The sequence below is a fragment of the Sparus aurata genome, chromosome 21 (assembly GCF_900880675.1).
Source record: "Sparus aurata chromosome 21, fSpaAur1.1, whole genome shotgun sequence".
NCBI lineage: Eukaryota > Metazoa > Chordata > Actinopteri > Spariformes > Sparidae > Sparus > Sparus aurata.
Genome location: NC_044207.1, coordinates 13837696 through 13857879, shown reverse-complemented (window position 1 = coordinate 13857879; position 20184 = coordinate 13837696). Strand labels below are relative to the sequence as shown.

The 20184-nt window shown below is 40.9% G+C and overlaps 1 protein-coding gene across 1 annotated transcript in view; it reads right to left on the bottom strand.

The window, feature by feature from the left end:
• lig1 (ligase I, DNA, ATP-dependent) overlaps window positions 1–20184 on the bottom strand; it is a 54537-nt gene that overhangs the window by 26372 nt on the left and 7981 nt on the right. Inside the window, exons 6-18 of the mRNA XM_030402943.1 lie at window positions 18479–18823; window positions 18204–18315; window positions 15728–15814; window positions 14246–14302; window positions 13431–13489; window positions 12013–12126; window positions 11679–11845; window positions 11213–11289; window positions 10898–10989; window positions 9015–9114; window positions 8701–8786; window positions 7751–7866; window positions 4765–4860 (exon numbers count right to left, since the gene is read on the bottom strand). Coding sequence (XP_030258803.1) covers window positions 4765–4860; window positions 7751–7866; window positions 8701–8786; window positions 9015–9114; window positions 10898–10989; window positions 11213–11289; window positions 11679–11845; window positions 12013–12126; window positions 13431–13489; window positions 14246–14302; window positions 15728–15814; window positions 18204–18315; window positions 18479–18823 — 1508 coding nt within the window. The remainder of the gene's footprint in view (window positions 1–4764; window positions 4861–7750; window positions 7867–8700; window positions 8787–9014; window positions 9115–10897; window positions 10990–11212; window positions 11290–11678; window positions 11846–12012; window positions 12127–13430; window positions 13490–14245; window positions 14303–15727; window positions 15815–18203; window positions 18316–18478; window positions 18824–20184) is intronic.

The following is a 20184-nucleotide window of genomic DNA, read 5'->3' as shown; positions in this document are numbered from 1 at the left end:
AATCCTGTGTGTGAAGCTAAGGAATGTTAATCTCTTGCTTCCTGGTCGATTTGGGGCCAAGAGGATTCTTTAGATGTACACCTTGAACCAGACTGAGAGCAGATCAGTGAGCGAAATCTGAAAGGTGATCTGAGAGAGCCAATCAGAGTTAAAAGCAAGAGACACGTTAGAGGTAACAGGCTGTTTTGAAACAGCCAAATATATCAAATATAACCAGTTATACTCATAAGGTCATTAGGCTAAGTAATACATTAATTACCAATTAATGTATTTGTATTAACATTAATGTTAATGTATTAATATTAATTCATAATTAGAAGCATTAAGGCACCATGGTAGCTTCAGGAAAATTTGTTTTCCCTCATTAATATGCAAAATAATGCAGCAAGGTGCTGCAAAATCTAATCAGACCATCTCCTCTATGCAGTGTTGGTGTGGAAGTTTTACTCCGGCATTGTTCGTGAAAATGAGTCAACACACAGCCATGACAACTTAATGTGACATCTAAAGATGCAAATTTCAATTTAAGCAATTTCTTTCATCAACTGTCTGCCACGTTAATGGTCAGCAATCGATTTTCTTGATGAAAGCTCTGATTAAACAACTGACAAGGGCTATTTTTATAGCACAATCACAGTAAATTAAATGGCATAAATTAAAAGTCAGACATTAAACAATTGCAAGAAAACAGTTTCCATAGCAAATGACATAAAATGAAATGAGGCAATCACTTAAAAAGGGTGCATCTTTCAGACGGCATGCAAATGAAGCACAAGCCGCCAAACTTTCTACCCTGCTGAACCGTTTCTTCACCTTAAACCCGAAACGGGATGAGGTAATGGTGAGAGGAAGCAAGGAAAGAGGCGAAAACAAAACAAAAAACAGACGAGAAGTCAATGGGATAAGGAGTGTACAGCGAATGAGAGGATGGAAGAGGAGCACAAGAGATAACAACAGAAATGTGAAAGAGTAGGTAAAAAAAAAAAAATGGAGGGAGATGTGCGGAAAAACAGTGCGAAAGACAAATGGTGCGAAGGGAGACAGGAATAAAAAGGAAGCTAAAAACAAAAAAAGGTGAGAAGACAGCAGTCAGGAGCATCGACAGGCAACGAAGAAAAAGGGCGAGTGTGAGAATGGAAGGAGTGTAGAGAGAGAGGGAGGAGTGGTGAGAGGAGGAGAAGGGTACAAGAGGCAGACCTAAAAGGTAAAAATTGCAAGACAGGCTGTATCAAAGTGCTGAAAAAAGATGAGAGGAAGAGGAGAGACAAGAATGAATGAGACAAGAGCGAGACGAGGGGAGGCGGAGAGGTGAGAAGAGATCGGCGAGTAGTGAGGGACCCAACAGGTATCATCAAGAAGTAATGAAGAAGAAAGAAGAGACAAATGATCAGATGGGGAGAAAGAAGAAAGTGACAGGTGGACAGAGACAGCAATAAGGTGAGAACGAGAGACATAGAGCTGTGTGGCTTTAAAAAGTTCTGAAAAAGAAAAATGAAAATCAGTGTGAGAGCGAGGTGAGAGGGCAGATGTGAAATGAAGAGATACAGGGTGCAAGAGAGAAGACCGAGGGAGGGGGCGGCGGGCGCTGAGAAGTAAACTTTCCGGATGCTGCCATGACCTAATGCTCTATGTCAATAGGCGAGGAGGCGGTGGGTGGATGGGGGGTTGCGGGTGGGGAGGTTTACTTGCACTGCACAGCCATGAGCAACCAAAACCATGTTCATGCTGGCACAGAGAGCATGGTGAGAGAAAAGAAGCTTTTTTTTTTTTTTTACCTTGATGTTTTGGAGGTGAGCTGGTTCACACAGCCATGGATTTAAGACATGCTCATTCTGTAGTCTGTTTACATATTTTTCCATTCCGCCCTGTCATATCTAAAATTCATCAACTGGCCAATGGGGCTCTCCAATTCACATGTGCCGACAAGGCTCTACTCGACACATCAGCCCGAAGCGGCAGGAATTTTCATTTCTACTACAACAAGGCAACCTGCTTGAAGGTTTGCCTTTAAATGATAATTTGCTTGTCTAGAGTAGTTGTTAGAGGAAAGGCTTTGAAAACTCTTCCTCCAAAAAATACTATTGAAAAATAACCGCTAACAAAGCTCTGCTGCTTTAATTTCCACAAATTCTTCACAATAAAAGTCCCCTGTTATTTAGTAATTAAAAAGCTTTTATCATAAAGCTTCAACATCAGAAATGTTGGGGTTTTCGCCAGCAGTAACTGAACACGACTTATTAAAGCAAACACGATAAAACAGTTCAATACAGCAGTGGGACATGTGGGACTCTTTGAGACACCTCAACTCGTCAGTCCCCACTCCTATCACTCCACAAACTAGTTCATTTTCGTTTTGTATTGTTTTTCTCTTACGTAGCACAAAGTGACTTGAACTAAATAATGTTTTCCGACAGTTTTATAAAATGACACATAAATTAACGGGTGTTTAAAAGCACAAACAAGGAAGCTGGAGAGAAAATAAAATTCAATCCAGAGGGATTCACTTAGAAACTACAAAAAATACTGGGAGCTAAACCCTAAACACCTTTCAGCTGATCAGCTGCGCTTTGTCCCTCTTCGGAGATGGTCCCCATTCGCCACAGCTCAACTCATTGGTTCTGTTCCCTTTTTAGTACTTTTCAGCTATTGCTATGCTGTTACTCAGCCAATTATACACTAAAATTAGAGCGATGAAACATGAATAATTGTCTTTGTACTAGGGCTGTCAATCGATTACAATATTAACTCGCGATAAATCACACAATTTTTTTATCTGTTCTAAATGTACCTTAAAACATATTTTTCAAGTTTTTAATACTCTTATCAATGTGGGAGTGGACTAATATGCTTGCTTTATGCAAATGTATGTTTATCATTATTGCAACAATCCACAACAATGACAAATACTGTCCAGAATAATCTTCAGAGTGATCTCAAGCCCAACAGGCAAAACCAGATGGGCATAATGACCTGAATGTAACATTCCTCAGTAATAATACAAAGATGTTGCATCTTTATGCTTGTAAATGTTAAGTAAACAATGTCAATCAGTCTGAAAGCTGCAGCCATCCATTTAGCTATCGCAAGTTCTATTCAAGACTCGACGTACTGCGGTTGTAGATCAGTTCACATTGACAGTAAATGCAAAAACTTTCTTGTTGAGAGAACCATCTGGCAGAGCTTTGAAGCTGAGCTTGCCATTCAAAAGACCCTTTATATGTAATACATTTCTGCTCAAGGAGGTTTGTTTCTGCTGCCATCCACAACATTACTGCTGCATTGCTCCCTGATTTCCAAAACTACGTAGCAGGCCGAGGGTCAGAATGTGCATACGTTAATTGTACATAAAAAAAAATAAATAATCACGCCGTTAAAGAGGAATCAGCGTTTACACGTTATCATTGGACTAACTTTGACAGCCCTACACAGCATCCCAATTTAGGAATAAGGTGTGTTATGCTGAATAAATAATTGTATTCTGCTGTGGCTATGTTGGTAGAGCGGTTCGTCTCGTGATTCGAATCCCGGCTCCCGCTAGATGCATGTCGAAGTGTCCTTGAGCAAGACACTGAACCCCAAATTTGTCCTGATGAGCAGTTGGCGCCTTGCATGGCAGTCTCCGTGTGTGTGAATGGGTGAATGTGGCATGTATTGTAAAGCGCTTTAAGCTGTCGTTAGACTGGAAAAGCGCTATAAAAATGCAGACCATTAACCATTTACCATATTCCGGTTGGTTTGCATTTCAGCTCAGGAGAGTTCTAATAGTAAGTAGGAAAAGGTGTGAACTGTCCAGTAAGGATGTGTTTGACCTGAGAAACGACATGCATGGTAGAAAAATGGAAGACGAAATGACACCCTTGAATAATTGCATGAAACAGGTTGCTGGACTTGTTTGGAGAAACAAACACATTGTATTTTTGGAAGCAGAATTCAGTCTAGGAGAGGTGCACCTAATTCCTCTTGTAAACTGGAGTTCTACAGTATGCCTTAATAAATTCGGGGCAAAGGGACCTATTAGTAAGATGCTCCGACGATACTGCGATTCATCAGATTCATTAGCTCGCCTTGATAGAGCGGCTGGGAATAGCTTTTAATATTATTGACATTTCAATAACGGCTGTGTACTCGGCATAGTCTTGAAAACAACAACAGTGAAGGAGATGGAAAGAGAGTGGAGACTTTATTGCAGCTCCTCAGTGAAGCAGAAAAACACACTCAGCAGGTGTCAAGGTAGTGTGCGCTCAGATAACCCCCAGGCCAACTGCCAAAATCTTCGGGTACTGTTGATCTCTTTCTCTCTCCCCACGCAAGCAGAAGCCCGCTTATTCGGCAAGCCTGCCCACAGCTGCAATTTGAATTAAACAGCCGGTTTTTTACCGTGTGTATGAGAGATGCAGTTTCATGGCAAGTTGTCTAAATTCCATCCTTTCTGAGTACAAAAGAAATTAAATGGCCGGTGGTACCTTGTGGTGACTGAAGGGAAACAGGAGGATAAAGAAGGGCGAGGACGAACAAAGGAGTAAATAAACTTTGAAGAGCGGTTTCACACAGAGGCAGGTGGGCAGTTGGCAGAAGGAAAGCAGACAGATGAGTGAGTCGATGGGAAAAAGAGGCGAAGAAGAACGACAGAGCGAGCAAGTTAAATGTGTGCAGTCGTTATCCACACTGCTGCAGAAGACCTCATTTGACAATCACGGCTCAGACCGTCTCTCCCGTCTCTCCCAGGGGCTGAGCTGCAGCGCTCTGTGTGTTCAAGAGTTTTACCTTGGGGATGCGAGAGATGATGTCGGGGTATTTGCTGGTGTTGTCTTCCTGGTTGCGGCTGAATATTCGAACCTCGCCGCTCTCCAGAATATGAATCTGTGGGGGGGGGGGAATATAAAAAACTCGATGAATAAAATAGAGACAAGGCCGGGAGCTCAGATTTGATGATCAAGTCTGACAGATGGATGAGTGAATAATGCATGTAGTGAAGGAGGAACAAACGCCAATACAAACAGTGGACACATGAAATTAAAATCACTACCAGAGCATACAACAAACAACAAAGATCACAGTCAGACTACAAAATAGTTTTGTCTTTTTGAGCCGGTCACTGTGTCAGACCGGGTGATCATAAGGTAATAAAATGCTGCGACTTGGCCAAGGGCCATGGCAGACTACCAGCTGGCCCCCGACCAATCAAAGCTGGCCTTCTTTCACAACTTGCATAAGGTACATGGCCTGGGTCATCTGTACGGACTTCACTGGCTCATCTGACAGCAACAACAACAACAATTCTTCCTGTACATAAATAGGGTTTTCTGACAAAATGTTCATAACATTTTATAGCCCCTTTTGACCAAAGCGACTGATATGCTGGTCCTGGGCTGTTTCCCATCATAGGTAGAAATAATGGCTGACTTCACTGACTCTTCACAAGTGTCACTCCTGGCTTGCATGCCTACGTTGGCATCAAAACATAACTGATCCTCAGACCACTGTTGCTTCAATTTGGCATCAATTCAATGGTGCAGATTGTGTTTATTGTCCCATGGATAAGTCAGAACACCCCACACTAGCTCTGGTTTTTAAAAGTGACGTAAGCGGTTCTTTGTTCTAGACCAGCAAAGTATTTGTGCCACTGTGGAACCAGTCTTCCTGGCCTTGGGCAAGTTCCTGGACTTTTGAAACACAAAGATCTGGTTCCAGAGAAGGCACTGGTTCCAAACCAGCACCTTCACAGCCTTGGCTGAAAACGGGTATGAGTCAGGTGTTGGGCCACCACATACTGCAGGAAGAGCTTCAATGAACTTTGGCATTGATACTACAAGTTGCTGGAACTGTACTGGAGGGGATGGAACAATCATTCTGAGAGCCTCCTCTAACAGGTTGGCTCATAATCTGCTATATGCGATCAACTGATTTTAAAACTGGTGACTGGAGGCTATAACTTATGATGCCCATCATTTTTACACTGTGGTTGGGAGCATTGTCATCCTGGAAGAGACCAGGACATAAATGTTTCAACATAGAGAAAGATTGAGGTGATCACTCACAACAACTTTGTATTGATTTGCAGTGACCCTTCCCTCTGAGGGGACAAGACGACCCAAACAATGCAGGTAAAATGCCACTGCCGCAATGTTTCCCCGCTCATTTATTCAGGTGTATCCTTCAACATTTCACCTGTCTGTATCTCTCTCAACCTCCACTTTGGAACTCAAGGATGCCAGTCGTACAGTCATACAGCCTGTCCTTTTTCTAGTTCTAAGATTGGCCCAGATATATATATATCCCTCAAATACACTGGCAATTCATTCAACAGTGTCATTCACTTTCTCATTCAGTGTAACTTCACTATTGAGTCCTGGATGAGGGATCCCTCCTCTGTTGCTCTTGCTGTCTCTCTTACTGTTACACTCTTATTGTCTTGTGAGTTTTCCCCTTAACCAGACCGAGGGTGTAAGGCTATATGGGTGTCAGCTAGAACAGCCTAAATTCTCCATTCAAGTACTTTATGATCCATTCTTTCACTGGCCAGTTGAAGCTGTCGTGTTGTCTGTCCTGTTACCTTTGCTATTCCTTTCTGATATGTCTCCTTTAATTATTAGTTATTTCTTAATGTGGATTGTAGTCAACTGCTATGTGATGTGCAGTGGGCTTGTTAATTGCTCATGTAATTAATCTTATAATGTTCCTTATTCAGATACATTGACTTTACATTATACATCCTTTCATTCCATTTCAAACACTTGGAACAAGAAATAACTTTTGCCCATTAACATTTTAGCTTTCAGTTTCTTTTGATCGATGAGCATCACCTCAGATAAATAAACGCATAAAATTGGAAATAATCAAACATATACCATCCCTTACTTGGCTGATTAGATGATAAACACACGCTCCCATGAATACTTACAATTATTTTGATTCATTAAATGCCACACAGGCAGCAACAGACTTTACTGTGGTTATTAAAAAAAAAAAATCTAAACACATACTCGAGCAGACACACACAAGGGAGGGAGTATTTGACTGAGTTGGTGTATCATGAGTCCCTCTGCTGGCTGTTCCAGGTAATGTCCACTGCAGTGAGACCAGAGGGACAGGGGGAAGGGAGGGAGGAAGAGGAGGAGGACGTCATGTGGCTCGCTCACTTCGTCTTCATCCTCTCTCTCTGTTTCTGTTTCTCTCTCAGCTCATCTCTCTTCTTCTTGATTCAACTCAGTTCAAAGGCACTTTATTGGCATGACTGACCAAAATTAACAATATAGCCAGAGGGGTTTACATTACAATCTCTCCCGTGCTGCGTCTCTTCATGTCTCTCTCTCTCTGGAACATTTCCTCAGCACCATTGCCGTCTCCCCTTAGTTCTTCCTACATTCCTCTCTCTCTCTCTCTCCCTCTCTCTCTCTCACCCCTTCACTGTCTCCATCCTCCTTTCGTCACCTCTCTCCATCTCCCACCTTCGCTCCTTATTCTACTCTCTGGTTGACAGAGGCAGAAGAAGCTTGCTCTGCCTACAGGCCAGAGTGTTTATCTTAGAAGAAAAGGCAGCACAAGCACGCAAGCAGTGTACCGTAACACCAAGCTGGTGAGCACACAGTCAAGAGTCACAGAGCAGCAATACCTCACACTCAAATAACACAGCCAAAAGGTATATGCATACTTAATTCAGCAGGCATATGTTCACAGCCTTACACAAGACAAATAAACACTTGCACTGTGTCACTTCACTACCTACATGCACACAAACACACATACACACCTGTGCACGCTCTCCATCATACTTGTACTCGCAGGTGAACGTAGCTTCGTCAAACCTCTTCATCACCTCGCCGACCCCTTTGGTGGGGTGAGCCAACATGGGTCTCAGCGGTACGCCTGGGAGAAGAAATGTGGTCAGAGGTTTGGAGAAAGTAAACAGCTAAAAACAGCGGGACACCAACGCAAACAAAACAAAAAAAAATGCATTTTTCACGAATCATAAAAGAATTCAGAAAAATAATTGCCCAGGAGAAGTCAATATCTTTTTCAGTGCATGTGCAGAGGAGAAGGTGGGAGGGGCTACATTATGAGAGCGAGTCAGATCTCAGCTCCATTTTGGGGGCAAAAAAAACCAAAAAACATAGAAGCCGTGAAATCAGCTTCAATGACACATTCCCACATGACACATGAGCATCACACCCACAACTGTGTCGGTGACAAAACCACAGTCAATATTAGTTTATTTGTACTCTCATTTGGCTGTGATATGAAAGTTGACTGACTCACATCCCTTTGGGCTTCACTGCTAAGTTAATCTTTAAAAGAAGCAGAGTGAGATAATGAAATACCAAACCGGCTGATCCAAAAATTCAGCAGCTCCTTTAACCATCTCGCATTTTAGAACAGAGCAGTCGTCTGAATAACGATTGTTTACCTGCCAAAATAGCTGCAAGATTTTTCTAACTGACCAACAAGGGCCAATTTAGTTTCCCAATTTAGTAGCGCTCAGATGGTGGCTGGTATTAATTTGCTACCTTGGTGCCAAGGCTCCTTATCGCAAATGGCTTGACAACATGTAATTGGGAGCTAATCCTTAGTTTAGTGGTATCTTTTATCTTCCTGTGATAAATGACTCAACTAAAATAACCGTCTTACCTCCACTAAACGGATCAATAAACGCACACCAGTCACTGTGTTTTTAGCCTTCCTGCCTCCTGATTGGCTGCTTACCTGGAGTTAACTTGCAGTGATTGGGTAGCTCGTCTATGCCCTCTTTAAGCAGAACTGGGAGAAGGACGTCGTAATTGGGCATCTCGCTGGACGGCAGAGTGCGGGAAGCGAGTGAGAGATGCGGCAATGTGTTTGAGTGGAAAAACAGAAAAAGAGGAGAGGAAAAAAGAAAATCAATATCATCCTAAATGAAAGTGAGCAGAATGAGTGAGGCAGAATGAGGGACAGGGCTTAGGGGGGATGAGGCATTGTAGTGGTGCCGAGGAGAGACTGCAAAGTGAAATGAGAGAGCGGTTTGTTTAGGCTTCACTTACCAGTAAGTTTGTTTGAGAATGAGACTCTTCTCTTCGATCCACGCCCGCTTGCTCTCAGCGCTCATCCCTTTCCCTGCGTCGATCACAGCGGGTGGGAAAACTATAAGGAAGGAGGGAAAAACTGCATTTCAAACAGATCTGTGTAAGTGTTTGAACATTTGTACAACTGAACATTTGTTGGATGAAAGTTCAGCAGCACTTCAAAGGCCAGGAGATGTGCAGGACTTACCGCAGCGCAGAGACTTGTGTTTTTCATGATAAACCCAAGCTAAGATAAAGTTTTAGTCACACTGAGGTTAAAATGGTTATGATAACATAAGCTTTCAACCAATACAAATCATTTTGTTTCCCAGCTCCATGTTAATAATTACAATAGATTTAAAATATGACTGAATACAAATTTTTCACACCAAATTATTCATTATAATGGTCCACTTCAGCCCTATAAAGACTTCGCTCCAAGTTGACCTGCCTGATTAAATAATGGTTAAATAAATAAATAAAAATGTTAAGAAAAACATTTCCAGAGCAGACCACAAATCAATGCAAATTTCCCCACCGAGCCTCTGGTCTAATTGACTCTTATTAAAGCATACCTGCAGTCCTGAGTAAGCCACGAATACTAATAAGTCAGGAATTAATTTATTTAATTTGGTGTAGGAGGTGTTGGTGAGAGCAGGTCAGATCTCTGCTGAGCGCAGGTGGTGGAGAGATTTGCAGTGCAAACTTCCTTTAGAAAGTGATTAATTCAGCGACAAATTGGTGAGAAGATGTGTCAACTTCATACACCTTATTGTAAACCTCAACATTGCAGTTTTCCATTCCTTTTCTTCAATTTCAACGTGTTCTACTCATGTGTTGTGTTTGGCTGGCACACCAACTGTTTCAATCGTCATCTACAAATGTTCAAATGACTGCAAAGAATAATCTCACACTGTTTTAATAAGTGATCTATTAATAAAAGCCACCGTTATTTGCTCTCACACCTTGCCTCCCTCACCTTTGGTGTGACCTCCCAGTTGGGTTCTTATTCAAATTTCATAAGAGATAATTTCATCATACCACAAGTGCAGGAGCATCTCATTAACAAGACCAAAAGTCTGCACACTTGGACAGAAAATCCACAGTGCAATCCATGCAAAGTAAAAGTTTATCTGAAGGTAATGAGGTTCTTTGCAGTAGTGAGTCATTTTGGGGCATTTTAGTACAAAAGTTTAGTAATTTTACAATTATTTTATTAATTGCCAATTATTATGACAAGAGATCTATTCTTTCAGTCATTTATCATTTATAATCATTTATAAAACTGAAAAACATTTGCTGGATCTGGCTTCTTAAATGTCAGGATCGCAGCCCATCTTTGTCATTTATCATAAATGGATGGTAAATTTGTGTTTTGGACTGTTGGTTGGACAAAAGAAAACATCTGAGGATGTTGCTTTCGGATCTGGTCTATACAATGTCAAAATTATGCTCATCACAGTTAAGCAAACAACTATACAATCAATCGTAAAAATAAACAGCAGATGAACTGATAATGAAAATAATTGTTACTTGCACCCCTAATGCGGCCTGGCTAACTTGTTGTGCAGGGTTCATAACTCAAAGAAAGACTCTGTACTAACAGCTTTGGAAGGTACTCGCTTGTGTGACTCAAATTGTTAAGATAAACTAAGAATACACTTATGCAGGAGGAGGACTGTTGCTTTTTTCCCCCAATCAGTCAGTCTGGTATTGCTTTAGGCAGGGATCTCTCAATGTATGTGTGCCATCATTACAACAAGCAAAAACTGCTTCAGTGTACGCAAAGTGCATTTCACTATTGTTTTAAGATAGCCTTTTTGTAGAGAGTGTAAACCCAATCCTTCAAAATTCAAGATTACCTTGTCCAGGGGGGGTCAGGCACACAGCCTGGCTTAGTGCTGATAGGACGCTCTGCTCAGCCAGGCCTATCCTCAGCTTCCCAGCCAGGGACCTGTCCATCAAAACCACAAGACCAGCAGTTGTCAGTGCCCATTTGCACCTGCTCCCCATGACAACAGCTACACGCTTCAACATACACACAAGGAGCTAAGAAGGCACTGCAATATCTTTGTGTCTATATACATGAAGTTGTGTGCATGTGTGTGTGTGTGTGTCTGTGGGCACACACGTAGCCTAGACTGTCTGTGTATGTGTGTGAGAGAGTGTTATTTTACCTGACTATGTAGCGGGCCTCAGAAAAGCGGCATGCCACAAAGAGGCCTTTGATGATGTCGATTTTCTTATTCATGGCCTGAGGCAGGCGGGAGGAAATTGAGATTCACAGAAGACGAGCGAGGAGAGACAGAATGCAAAAAGACTGAGGTCACCAGCGAGTACAAACTCCATGTTCAATCCAAAGTGTAAAAAAAAAAAAAAAAAGACCGGGCAGCAACGGAGATGAAAAAGGAACTAATTGCTTGAGAGATTCCAGCCAGGTGACGACTTATTCAAAGGCTGATAAATGACCCTTTTCCCTCTGAAGTAGACAAATAAACTAATAATTTATTTTTCAATAAACAAATCACATTAACATTTCCTGTCTTTTCCCTCGCTGACCCTTATACTAACAGCCAAATAAAGTGAAAACAATATTTGCCCAAGACTGCTTTCCCCTAATGAAAATGTTATCCAGTGGCTCACCGAGTTTCCACTCATGCTGGCAATTTCCTTCAATTTCCTGAACACACCCCCTGCTGTCAGACTGGCTGGCTGGAACATCATGCGCTGGTTGCTACGGGAACTTTCAGCCACAAGGCCCAAATCTCCTTTCTCCTGCGCCTCTGCCTTGATTTTGTCCAATTGTCGCCCTGGAAACAAGAGCGAGACAATAAATAGCAGCCGTCTTGCCGGCTGATGAGCAGAGAACGCTGGCATTAGCAGTTCAGCCGGGAATGCACAAGCAAGTATTTGGGTGCAACAGAATGTTAATGTGTGTGCGTGTGTGTGTGCGCACGTGTGTAAGAGAGTCTATTACCAGTTGCTTGAGCAACAGCTTTCATTAGCACTGTCTCTCCAATGCCAAGCTCCATCCCCAGGTAGGCTGGACCCAGCTGGTTCAAACACAGGTACACACAGCACAGCAGGTCATCTGGAAAAAACAACACACTCACATATTTTATCACACAGAACATATCAGCATACACTCAAACAAACAGGGCCTTCAAAGAGAAGCATGCAAAAAGTTGACAAAAGCACATTCAAACACAGTAATAGGTGAATCAGAACAATAGATGTAGCACACTGAAGCTCTCCCATGAAAATGTGTTGGTTAACCTCCACGGGAAGTTTCGGGCACTTCTTCTGACATGAACAAAATGCAGAGATACACCTGACAAGTACCTGTCCAAAGTGGTCAAGCAACAGCTAAATGGTGACCCACAAAGAAAAAAAATATATTGAACCTGCAATTATAGTTACATGAACAATATGAAACACTTTAATCCATGTGTACATATTTCTAGTGTTTTATATGTCTATTACAAGGTCAACCAATTAATCAGTTTGTTACTTTATGAAGTAACATTATCAACTTAACTCACTGGCCAGTGCTGCCCAGCCTCCACCAACCATTGGTTATGATATTATTAATGCAGTGCTGTGCTAACAGCATACCGCTGTTTTGCTAGCAGGCCGAGCCATAGATGTAATAACCATCACTGGTCATTTGAGGGCCATGCACATGTGATTAACCCCTGATAATACCAGCCAGTTCATTGGCTATTGACCTTTTCCCAGTTCAAAAGATCATTACTATATCAGCCTTTAAAATCTGCAAACCTCCAGTACACATGGTGCATTTTCTAGGGATTTAAATTGTATATTTATACTGTATATTATATGTTTTACTAACATGCTGACAGTGTAGCAGTTCTCTAAAGTCCATTGTTACATTTGTTTCAGCTCTGAAGAGGGGCTTGTGTCTGAACGTCACTTGGTGGTATATGTATACACTGTCATGGGAGCATTTCCTATTGTGTGGACTATTTTTCATTTTCTACAAAGAGAGGTACAAACACATACATAGGCACACATAAAAACAAATACAAACACAAAAAACTAGACACTGACATCACACAAACATACAAAACCAAGGAGCTATGGACAGACAAACCAAACCCATGTAAAGACACACGTACACAAACATGGACACACTCAGACAACATCAGCCAAACACACACACACACACACACACACACAAGAATCCCACAGGTATATGCTCATCTACACACACACATACACAGACACACAACACACACATCAATGAACTGACTCATCCTCCCACTTTTATGTGCAACCTGGCTTCATCATCATCTCCTTGATAGAGTGGCTGGCAGCCAGCTGCCTGTGTAGCTACATCAGCATGCATTATGGGAGAGATAAAATACCATTTACCTGGAGAGAGCAGCAGCACGGAGCGAAACAGGTTCGACAGCGTCTCAATGTTTCTTAGCCTAGAAAATGACAACGGGATTGCTTTGAGACAAGGAAGGCGAGTTAAACGTATTTTAAAGCCATCCAGTAAATACTGGGAGGCGGGAAATGAGATTTGTCTGGAGGTTTTAATAGGAAATGGAAGCTGGGGGGCAGATGAACAGTTCATTTATGAAACGCTATAGATCAATTGCAGCAGGTAGGAAAATTACAAGTCATCACCGTGTGTGAAGCTTGTCATTCAATATCCTCAAAAGATTAAAAGTAAATGACAATGTCAATTTGTCGTCAAAAGATTTAAGAAATGAATCATCCTTTAAAATCTATAATCTGGATTCCTATAAACTAAAAATCATATACAATTCAGTCACCAAAAACTTAGTCTTTTTCATTTCTCAGTATGTTTTAACTCAACAGCTGTAAAATAAGTCATCAGCCAAGTTTCCAAAACAGTTAAAAAAAAAAAAAAAAAGAGTGAAAAATCAGTTCTTAAACATTCCTAGAAAGTGACCCAATTGTAGAATTCCTTCATGTTCCCTGCCATCCCCATTAAATTAATCCAATTTTCACGCTTTCCCTAGCGAGAACACACTCCTCTAATTATATTCCAGAGATTCCCAGCAGGAGGCTTAGAAGCTGAGTGGTAATTTTGTAAAAATGCTTTGGTATACGGTGTACCCTTTGTAAAAAAAAGTAGCGCCATCACTCCCTCAAACAGCGCTTTCCTCATTCTGGGATTTTAAATACGACACGTTCCTTCCATATGGAGCTCTTACCTGCCAGAGTCCTCTTCAATCTTCTCAAAGGTGCGAGCCACTGCCAAGTACGGCACTCTGGAGAGTGATGAGCATGTAGTTAGCAGGCGAAGCCTCAACGCTGGCAGATTTTTTTACATTCACACTGTTTAGCTGACTCAGCTGTTCAGAGCAACTAGCAATTAGTGCAACAGCAGAACGAGCTTTGATTCTGTGTTATCAAGACAACATGAAAGCAACAGCAGGGAGGACAAAGGTCAGAGATGGCATGGTGGTAAAATCCTTACAATTACATTTCATAGGCAAAAATAAAGCATTATTCCCCATGTGAGAGTGGAGAGAGGGGGAAGAGGGTGGAGGGAGGAGGGTGGAGGCAAACAGGACAAAGAGCCTCTTAAAGCTTTGCTCAGGTGAACCATGGGAGTATTTAACATTCTGAACATTACAGTCTCGAAATAAATTAAATAACTATCAGCACCTGTTATTTTTGTCTCTCTTTGGAGTAACAGATGGCTTTTGTTTACAATATGAGAAAATCTGTCAGAATGTTCATACTGAATCAGAGAGAAGCATTTACAAGTCAATTCTGTGACTTCGTTATCCGACTGTGACTCGATGTTATATAGTTATCTTGATGAGAATATATATATGGTCTTGGATATTTTTATATTGTGAAACAGCACGAGTATTGTCGTTTCCTGGTTTAAGAGGGGACATCACATAAAAGTGATGTTATTTTCTGAACTTACCAGATGTTTCTACTTGTTCTCATACTTGCCTTTACACACTTAGATATTATATCCACATTACTTATGATTATTGATCATGAATATTGTGGAGTCCAGATGTCAAATTACAAATACAGCAAGGTTCAGACGAGTAGAAAACATGACCGTAAAGGGTGGTTGACCTGAGTCTAAGCAGCCTCGTGTCCTTGATGTAAAATTCCATGATTTTTCCATGACTTTCCATTACTAAGCCAGAGTACTTCCCTGGTCTGAAAAAATGATTTCCTTTGAGTTTCTTAATGTTTGACTCTGGAAGGTTGCACAGAAAAAAAATCTGGTTGGTTCTCAGAGGTGAGAATAAAAACACTATATAAATATGATTATCGTGACTGTTGGGTGTAAACCGTGTTATCTCAGATCTTGGTGACGGGAGGATATACAAGTCTGGGGGATTTTTTGCTTTTATTTGACGGTCTGAAGTAAAAGGTGAATATAAATAGAGGGAGAAAACAGGTTCTGTAGTTTCAGATTCTCTGTGAGGGTTTGTTGCTTTTCTATATTTCATGTGACAATAAACTGATTTCTTTCAGGTTATGGACTGTTGAGTTAGACAAAAGAAGCAATCTGAGGATGTGACCATGACTGTGAGGGACATTTTTTTGACATTGAAAATGATTTGTTGTTATTGCAGTCCTAAAAATAAGTTGGGATTTGATTTCCCATTTCTGCATAAGGTCACTGCACAGACAGGTGGGCAGGCTGATTAAAAACATACTTTTGGCCCTGCTTCCAGCAGGCGTGGTCCACGGGATGGTAGTTGGGCCTGGACGGATTGTAGTCCGTTTGTCCCGAGGTTGACTCACTGAGGGAGAACACAAGAAGAGAGAGAGGAAATTAAGAGTCTAACTAAATGATGTGACAGCTGTTACAGTCACATCTCAGATGTCTTTGTAGACAGAAAGGCACATTATTATCATAACAATGAGACATTTTGAAAAGCAGTGAGTGTTTTGGAGGATATCTTGAAAGCTTCACTTCAGACTGAAAGAATTTGAACTAAAGCCAAGTTCCTCTTGAAAGAGAAAGACTCGCACTGATTAAGAAAAATGATCTGCTAATTTGTTTAAAGTGTATTCCACGTTAGCAGTGTTATATCATTTATACTTATAGTAATCTTTATTTTACAGATCACTGACCATTACAGTTAGAAAGTTACATTTTTTACTGCAGTACAATACAAGATATGTTCACCTGTCACTAAGAAGAGGTGCAAAACACTAGTGAGTTAAACTAAAATACCATAGCCTGAATTCATTACAAGGAGAACCTCTAAGACTGCAAACCTTCTTTTGTGTATAACTCATATCACTCCTACACTGTCACATACAAGGCAGTGATAAAAAAATAAATAGTAAGGAGAATGAAAAATGCATTCCCTCCGTTTTTCTACAGCTAAAAATACACTGGCTGGAATAGTTAACATGACCTGAAAATGACAAAACAGTAATACACTGCTGCTGGCGTTGCTACTGTATTATTTACATGTGGTAAAAGCACTACTTAACATACGACAGGTCGAGATGTGAAGGTACAGTCAGGATAATAATGATGAATGCAGAAATAGTGCAAAAAAAAAAAAAAAAGGGTTCAGATCTTGATTTGCATCTGGAGTTAGGTGTACGTCCGAATCCACGCACAGATGAACAATAATTTGATATGATGAGAAGGATTATATGACACATGGTGTTAAATGTCTCATCACACTGTTTTAAGAAAGTGAGTCCTGAGTTCAGATTTTTAACAAAAAGTGGTCGGTTGCAGAAGCATTACAAACAAACCCTGAGGACACATGACTGACAGACTCTGTACAGATAACAACTGATTCCAAAACTGCACTGCTTTGTGGTCAAACCTTGTCAGAACCATGTTGAACTTCCACTTGATTTCGTTTAACAATACATTTGAGAGGGAGTTGTTACACCAAATTGACCTCCTGAACGTTTTGATATCATTGGAGTACAATTTCACATGTGCGTCAAACTGCAGTCTTGACTCAGAATGTACTCGGATATAAATAAAACTGAACTTTGCTGCAAAACAGATGATATTGTTCACGCCAGGCCGCCTACAGCTCCACAGTCCTCTAATGCTGTCCTTCTCGTTTTGTGAATACTTTTTGTATTCATGCCCATCTTCAATAAATTCCATTTTACTGGAATTATCAATAAGCAAAATAGATCTGATTAAGCGTTGTGGCCACGCAGAAAGGTTGGTTAAAACGTCTAAAGTGAACGAACGCAAATGTAGAAAATTCATCTGTATTGTGTTGTGAGAGAGATTCTGACAAAGACGTCATTCAAGGTTTCTGCTCAAAATCACATCGCATAATTACCATTAGTAAAACCGAGAGACATGCCAGAGACCGTCTCGGTCGCAGGAACTTTTCCACATATAACTTCAGCGATTTTTTTCCCTCATACAAGTTGCCAATGACACCACCTACAGCCGCATTACTGTTGGCTGTTCCTGCAACGATGCTCTGTGGGTTGACGTGTGGGACATTTCCCTTTCATTTGAGCGTTATCCAGTGAGCGATCTGCCTTGGATGTCAGAGTGAATGGAGAGAAATGTTCACATACTCGTTATAAAATCAAGCTGAAGTTACTTTCTCTCCTTTTAGATAGAATGAGCTTCTTTTTTCAGTTGCAATGGTCTTTGTTGTTTTGTCTTGGGTTGAATCAAACTTGGACTAAATATACACACAGACCGCATATTTGGTATCAAAGTAAAGTGGCAGCTTCTAAAATGAAATATGTGATGCCAATTTCTTTCTGTTTTATTTATTTATTTTTTTAGATAGAGCTTTTTGTTTGGATTAAGTAGGAAAAATGCTACTCTGAGTGAGGGTTTTCAGTGAAGTACAGCCACTTTCTCAAAGTGGGCTGTGGTTAAAAAGGCACAGACGAACAAACTGGATGAAGAATCTAAGTAATCAAAATAATCAATAAGAACGTTCAATACCAGCCTGACTTCATCTCCACAGTGTCAAATTAATTTCCTCTCACCTCCCTCTGCTACAATTTTCTATTTACCGAAGGGGTCAGAGGTCAAGAACGGCTGAACAGCAACATCTGAATGAGGTAAGTCGTTGTCTGACAGGTAACACTACAGACTACAAAACAACATGCAGGTAAAGCATCCGGCCTGTCAAGCCTGAGCTGTCTGGAATTTCCTGTTATACTTCGCCTTACCTTTTCATATCTTTGCTCTCCTCCGCTGAAGTCTTCCTCTCCGCACTTGTCTTTTTCTCTCCTCCGTCATTCTTTTCTGGTTTGTCTGTTTTCACTGCAGTTTTTCTTGGAGCTTTAAAAAAATAATAATAAAAAATGAGGGAAGAGGGAAGGTGAGCGTGGAGCAGGGGTTGGGGTGGGACAATATTTTGCTGTCTTTCCTAACTGATAAAAGCATAGCACATTTACGGACACATTTTTTGTGCAAGCACAGAGCTATGCAAATTCCTCCTCACCAAAGAAAGTGCTGATGGGGGCTTTCTTGGGCAGCTCCTTATCTTTCTGCTCTTTTGCTTCTTTCTGCTTTTTCGCCATTTGACTTTTTGGGCTCTCTTCTCCCTCTCGCGTGTCCTTTTCAACTACCTCCTTCTCATCATTCGCCTTCTCCTTTGCTTCATTTTGCTTTACCGCCCCCTCAGCTTTTTCTTCTTTCTCATCAGAGCTCTTTCTCTCCACCCGCTCCTCCTCTCCTTCTTCTTTCTTCTCGTTCCCCACCTCCTCATCAGGGCTGCTAGCCTCGGTCACTGCCTTTTCAACTCTTTCTTCCTTTGCTCCCTCCTCCATGGGTTCACTGGGGTTCCCTACACAGGGTGAGACAGAAAGGGAGTTGAGTCATTGAAGAAATAAATGCCAGCAGGTTGACTGAGGGCGACCCACTTTATTTGTGAGCCCATGATTGAAGATGGTTTTCAACATAATAGCTGGTTTCAATAAATGCCGCAGGTTATATTTTTTAAGGGTTTTTCCTTTTCGCCCGTAGGAGTTGGGTAAGGGAGAAATTACCATTGACAAACTTGTACTGCGAGTCCCAGCGGATATAGCTCGGGGTCGTGATACTGGCTGAGTGAGGACACAGACATGAAACTTTAATTTTCTCATCCACAGGTTAAAATTACTGCTGTATCCAGCATTTACTGTTGGTACTTTAACAGCCAATTTTAGGAGCGAGAGGGGCCATTTTTCTGTCTGCTGAGCGACTGTAGGTACACATGCCAACAGTGGTCTGGCACGTGTAGTGGCATCCTAATAGAGAGATTAAACTGGGATTGAAGGGTAGCAAGCTTGTAAGCAATGAGTGACGAGAGCTGCCTTTCCATTTTTTTTTTCAGTTTTCACTCACTTAATCTGCAGGTTTATGGCATCTTCGCTGTGCATATCTCAGATCGGCATTAGGGGTGCAACTAACGATTCTTTTCAATGTTGATTAATCCATCGCTAATTTTCTCTTTTATCTATAGAACAGGAGAAAATTGTGAAAAAAGAAATGTTGGCAGTGTTTCCCAAGAGGATGTCCTTAAATGTCCAGACGTCCTAAAATATGAAAAATATATATGTTTAAGAAACTGAGCTCAGGGGATTTTCAAAAAATCTCTGTATATTTTAGCTTGATAACTGTCTTTAAGCAATTACTTGGAATAGTTCAAACTGGAATAAACTGCTGCTGACTGAGGTCACCGACCACAGACATTGTTGTTGTTGTTGTTGTTCATAAAAAGAAAAATTCACCAGAACATGTATGCCTTCTGTCATCAGGCCCCTAAACTGTGAAACTTACAGCCACTGGATATCAGAATGGCAAGCTTTCTCAGTATCTTTACAAGGAAATTTAAAAAAACCTTATCAGTCTGGTTTTGAATTTAAAGTTTATCATGACATTAGTTTTTAGGTTTTAATCATTGATTGAAACCGTTTTGGTTGTTTTTAATCCATGGTGTTTATTTAATTGACTTTAATTTATCAACCTTTAAAATTATGTTTTATTCTTGTAATTTTTAGTCGTTCATAGTTTATTTTGTTGTTTATTTTAGTCTTTGTTGTTTGGACTTTGCTGTGTGAGGCAGTTTAGGCTTCATCTTCATGTGACAGGTACTATCATAAAAAGAAATGTTGAAACGGAGTCAAATTGGGTCTAAACAGTATAATGTAAGAGCAGATTTATAGT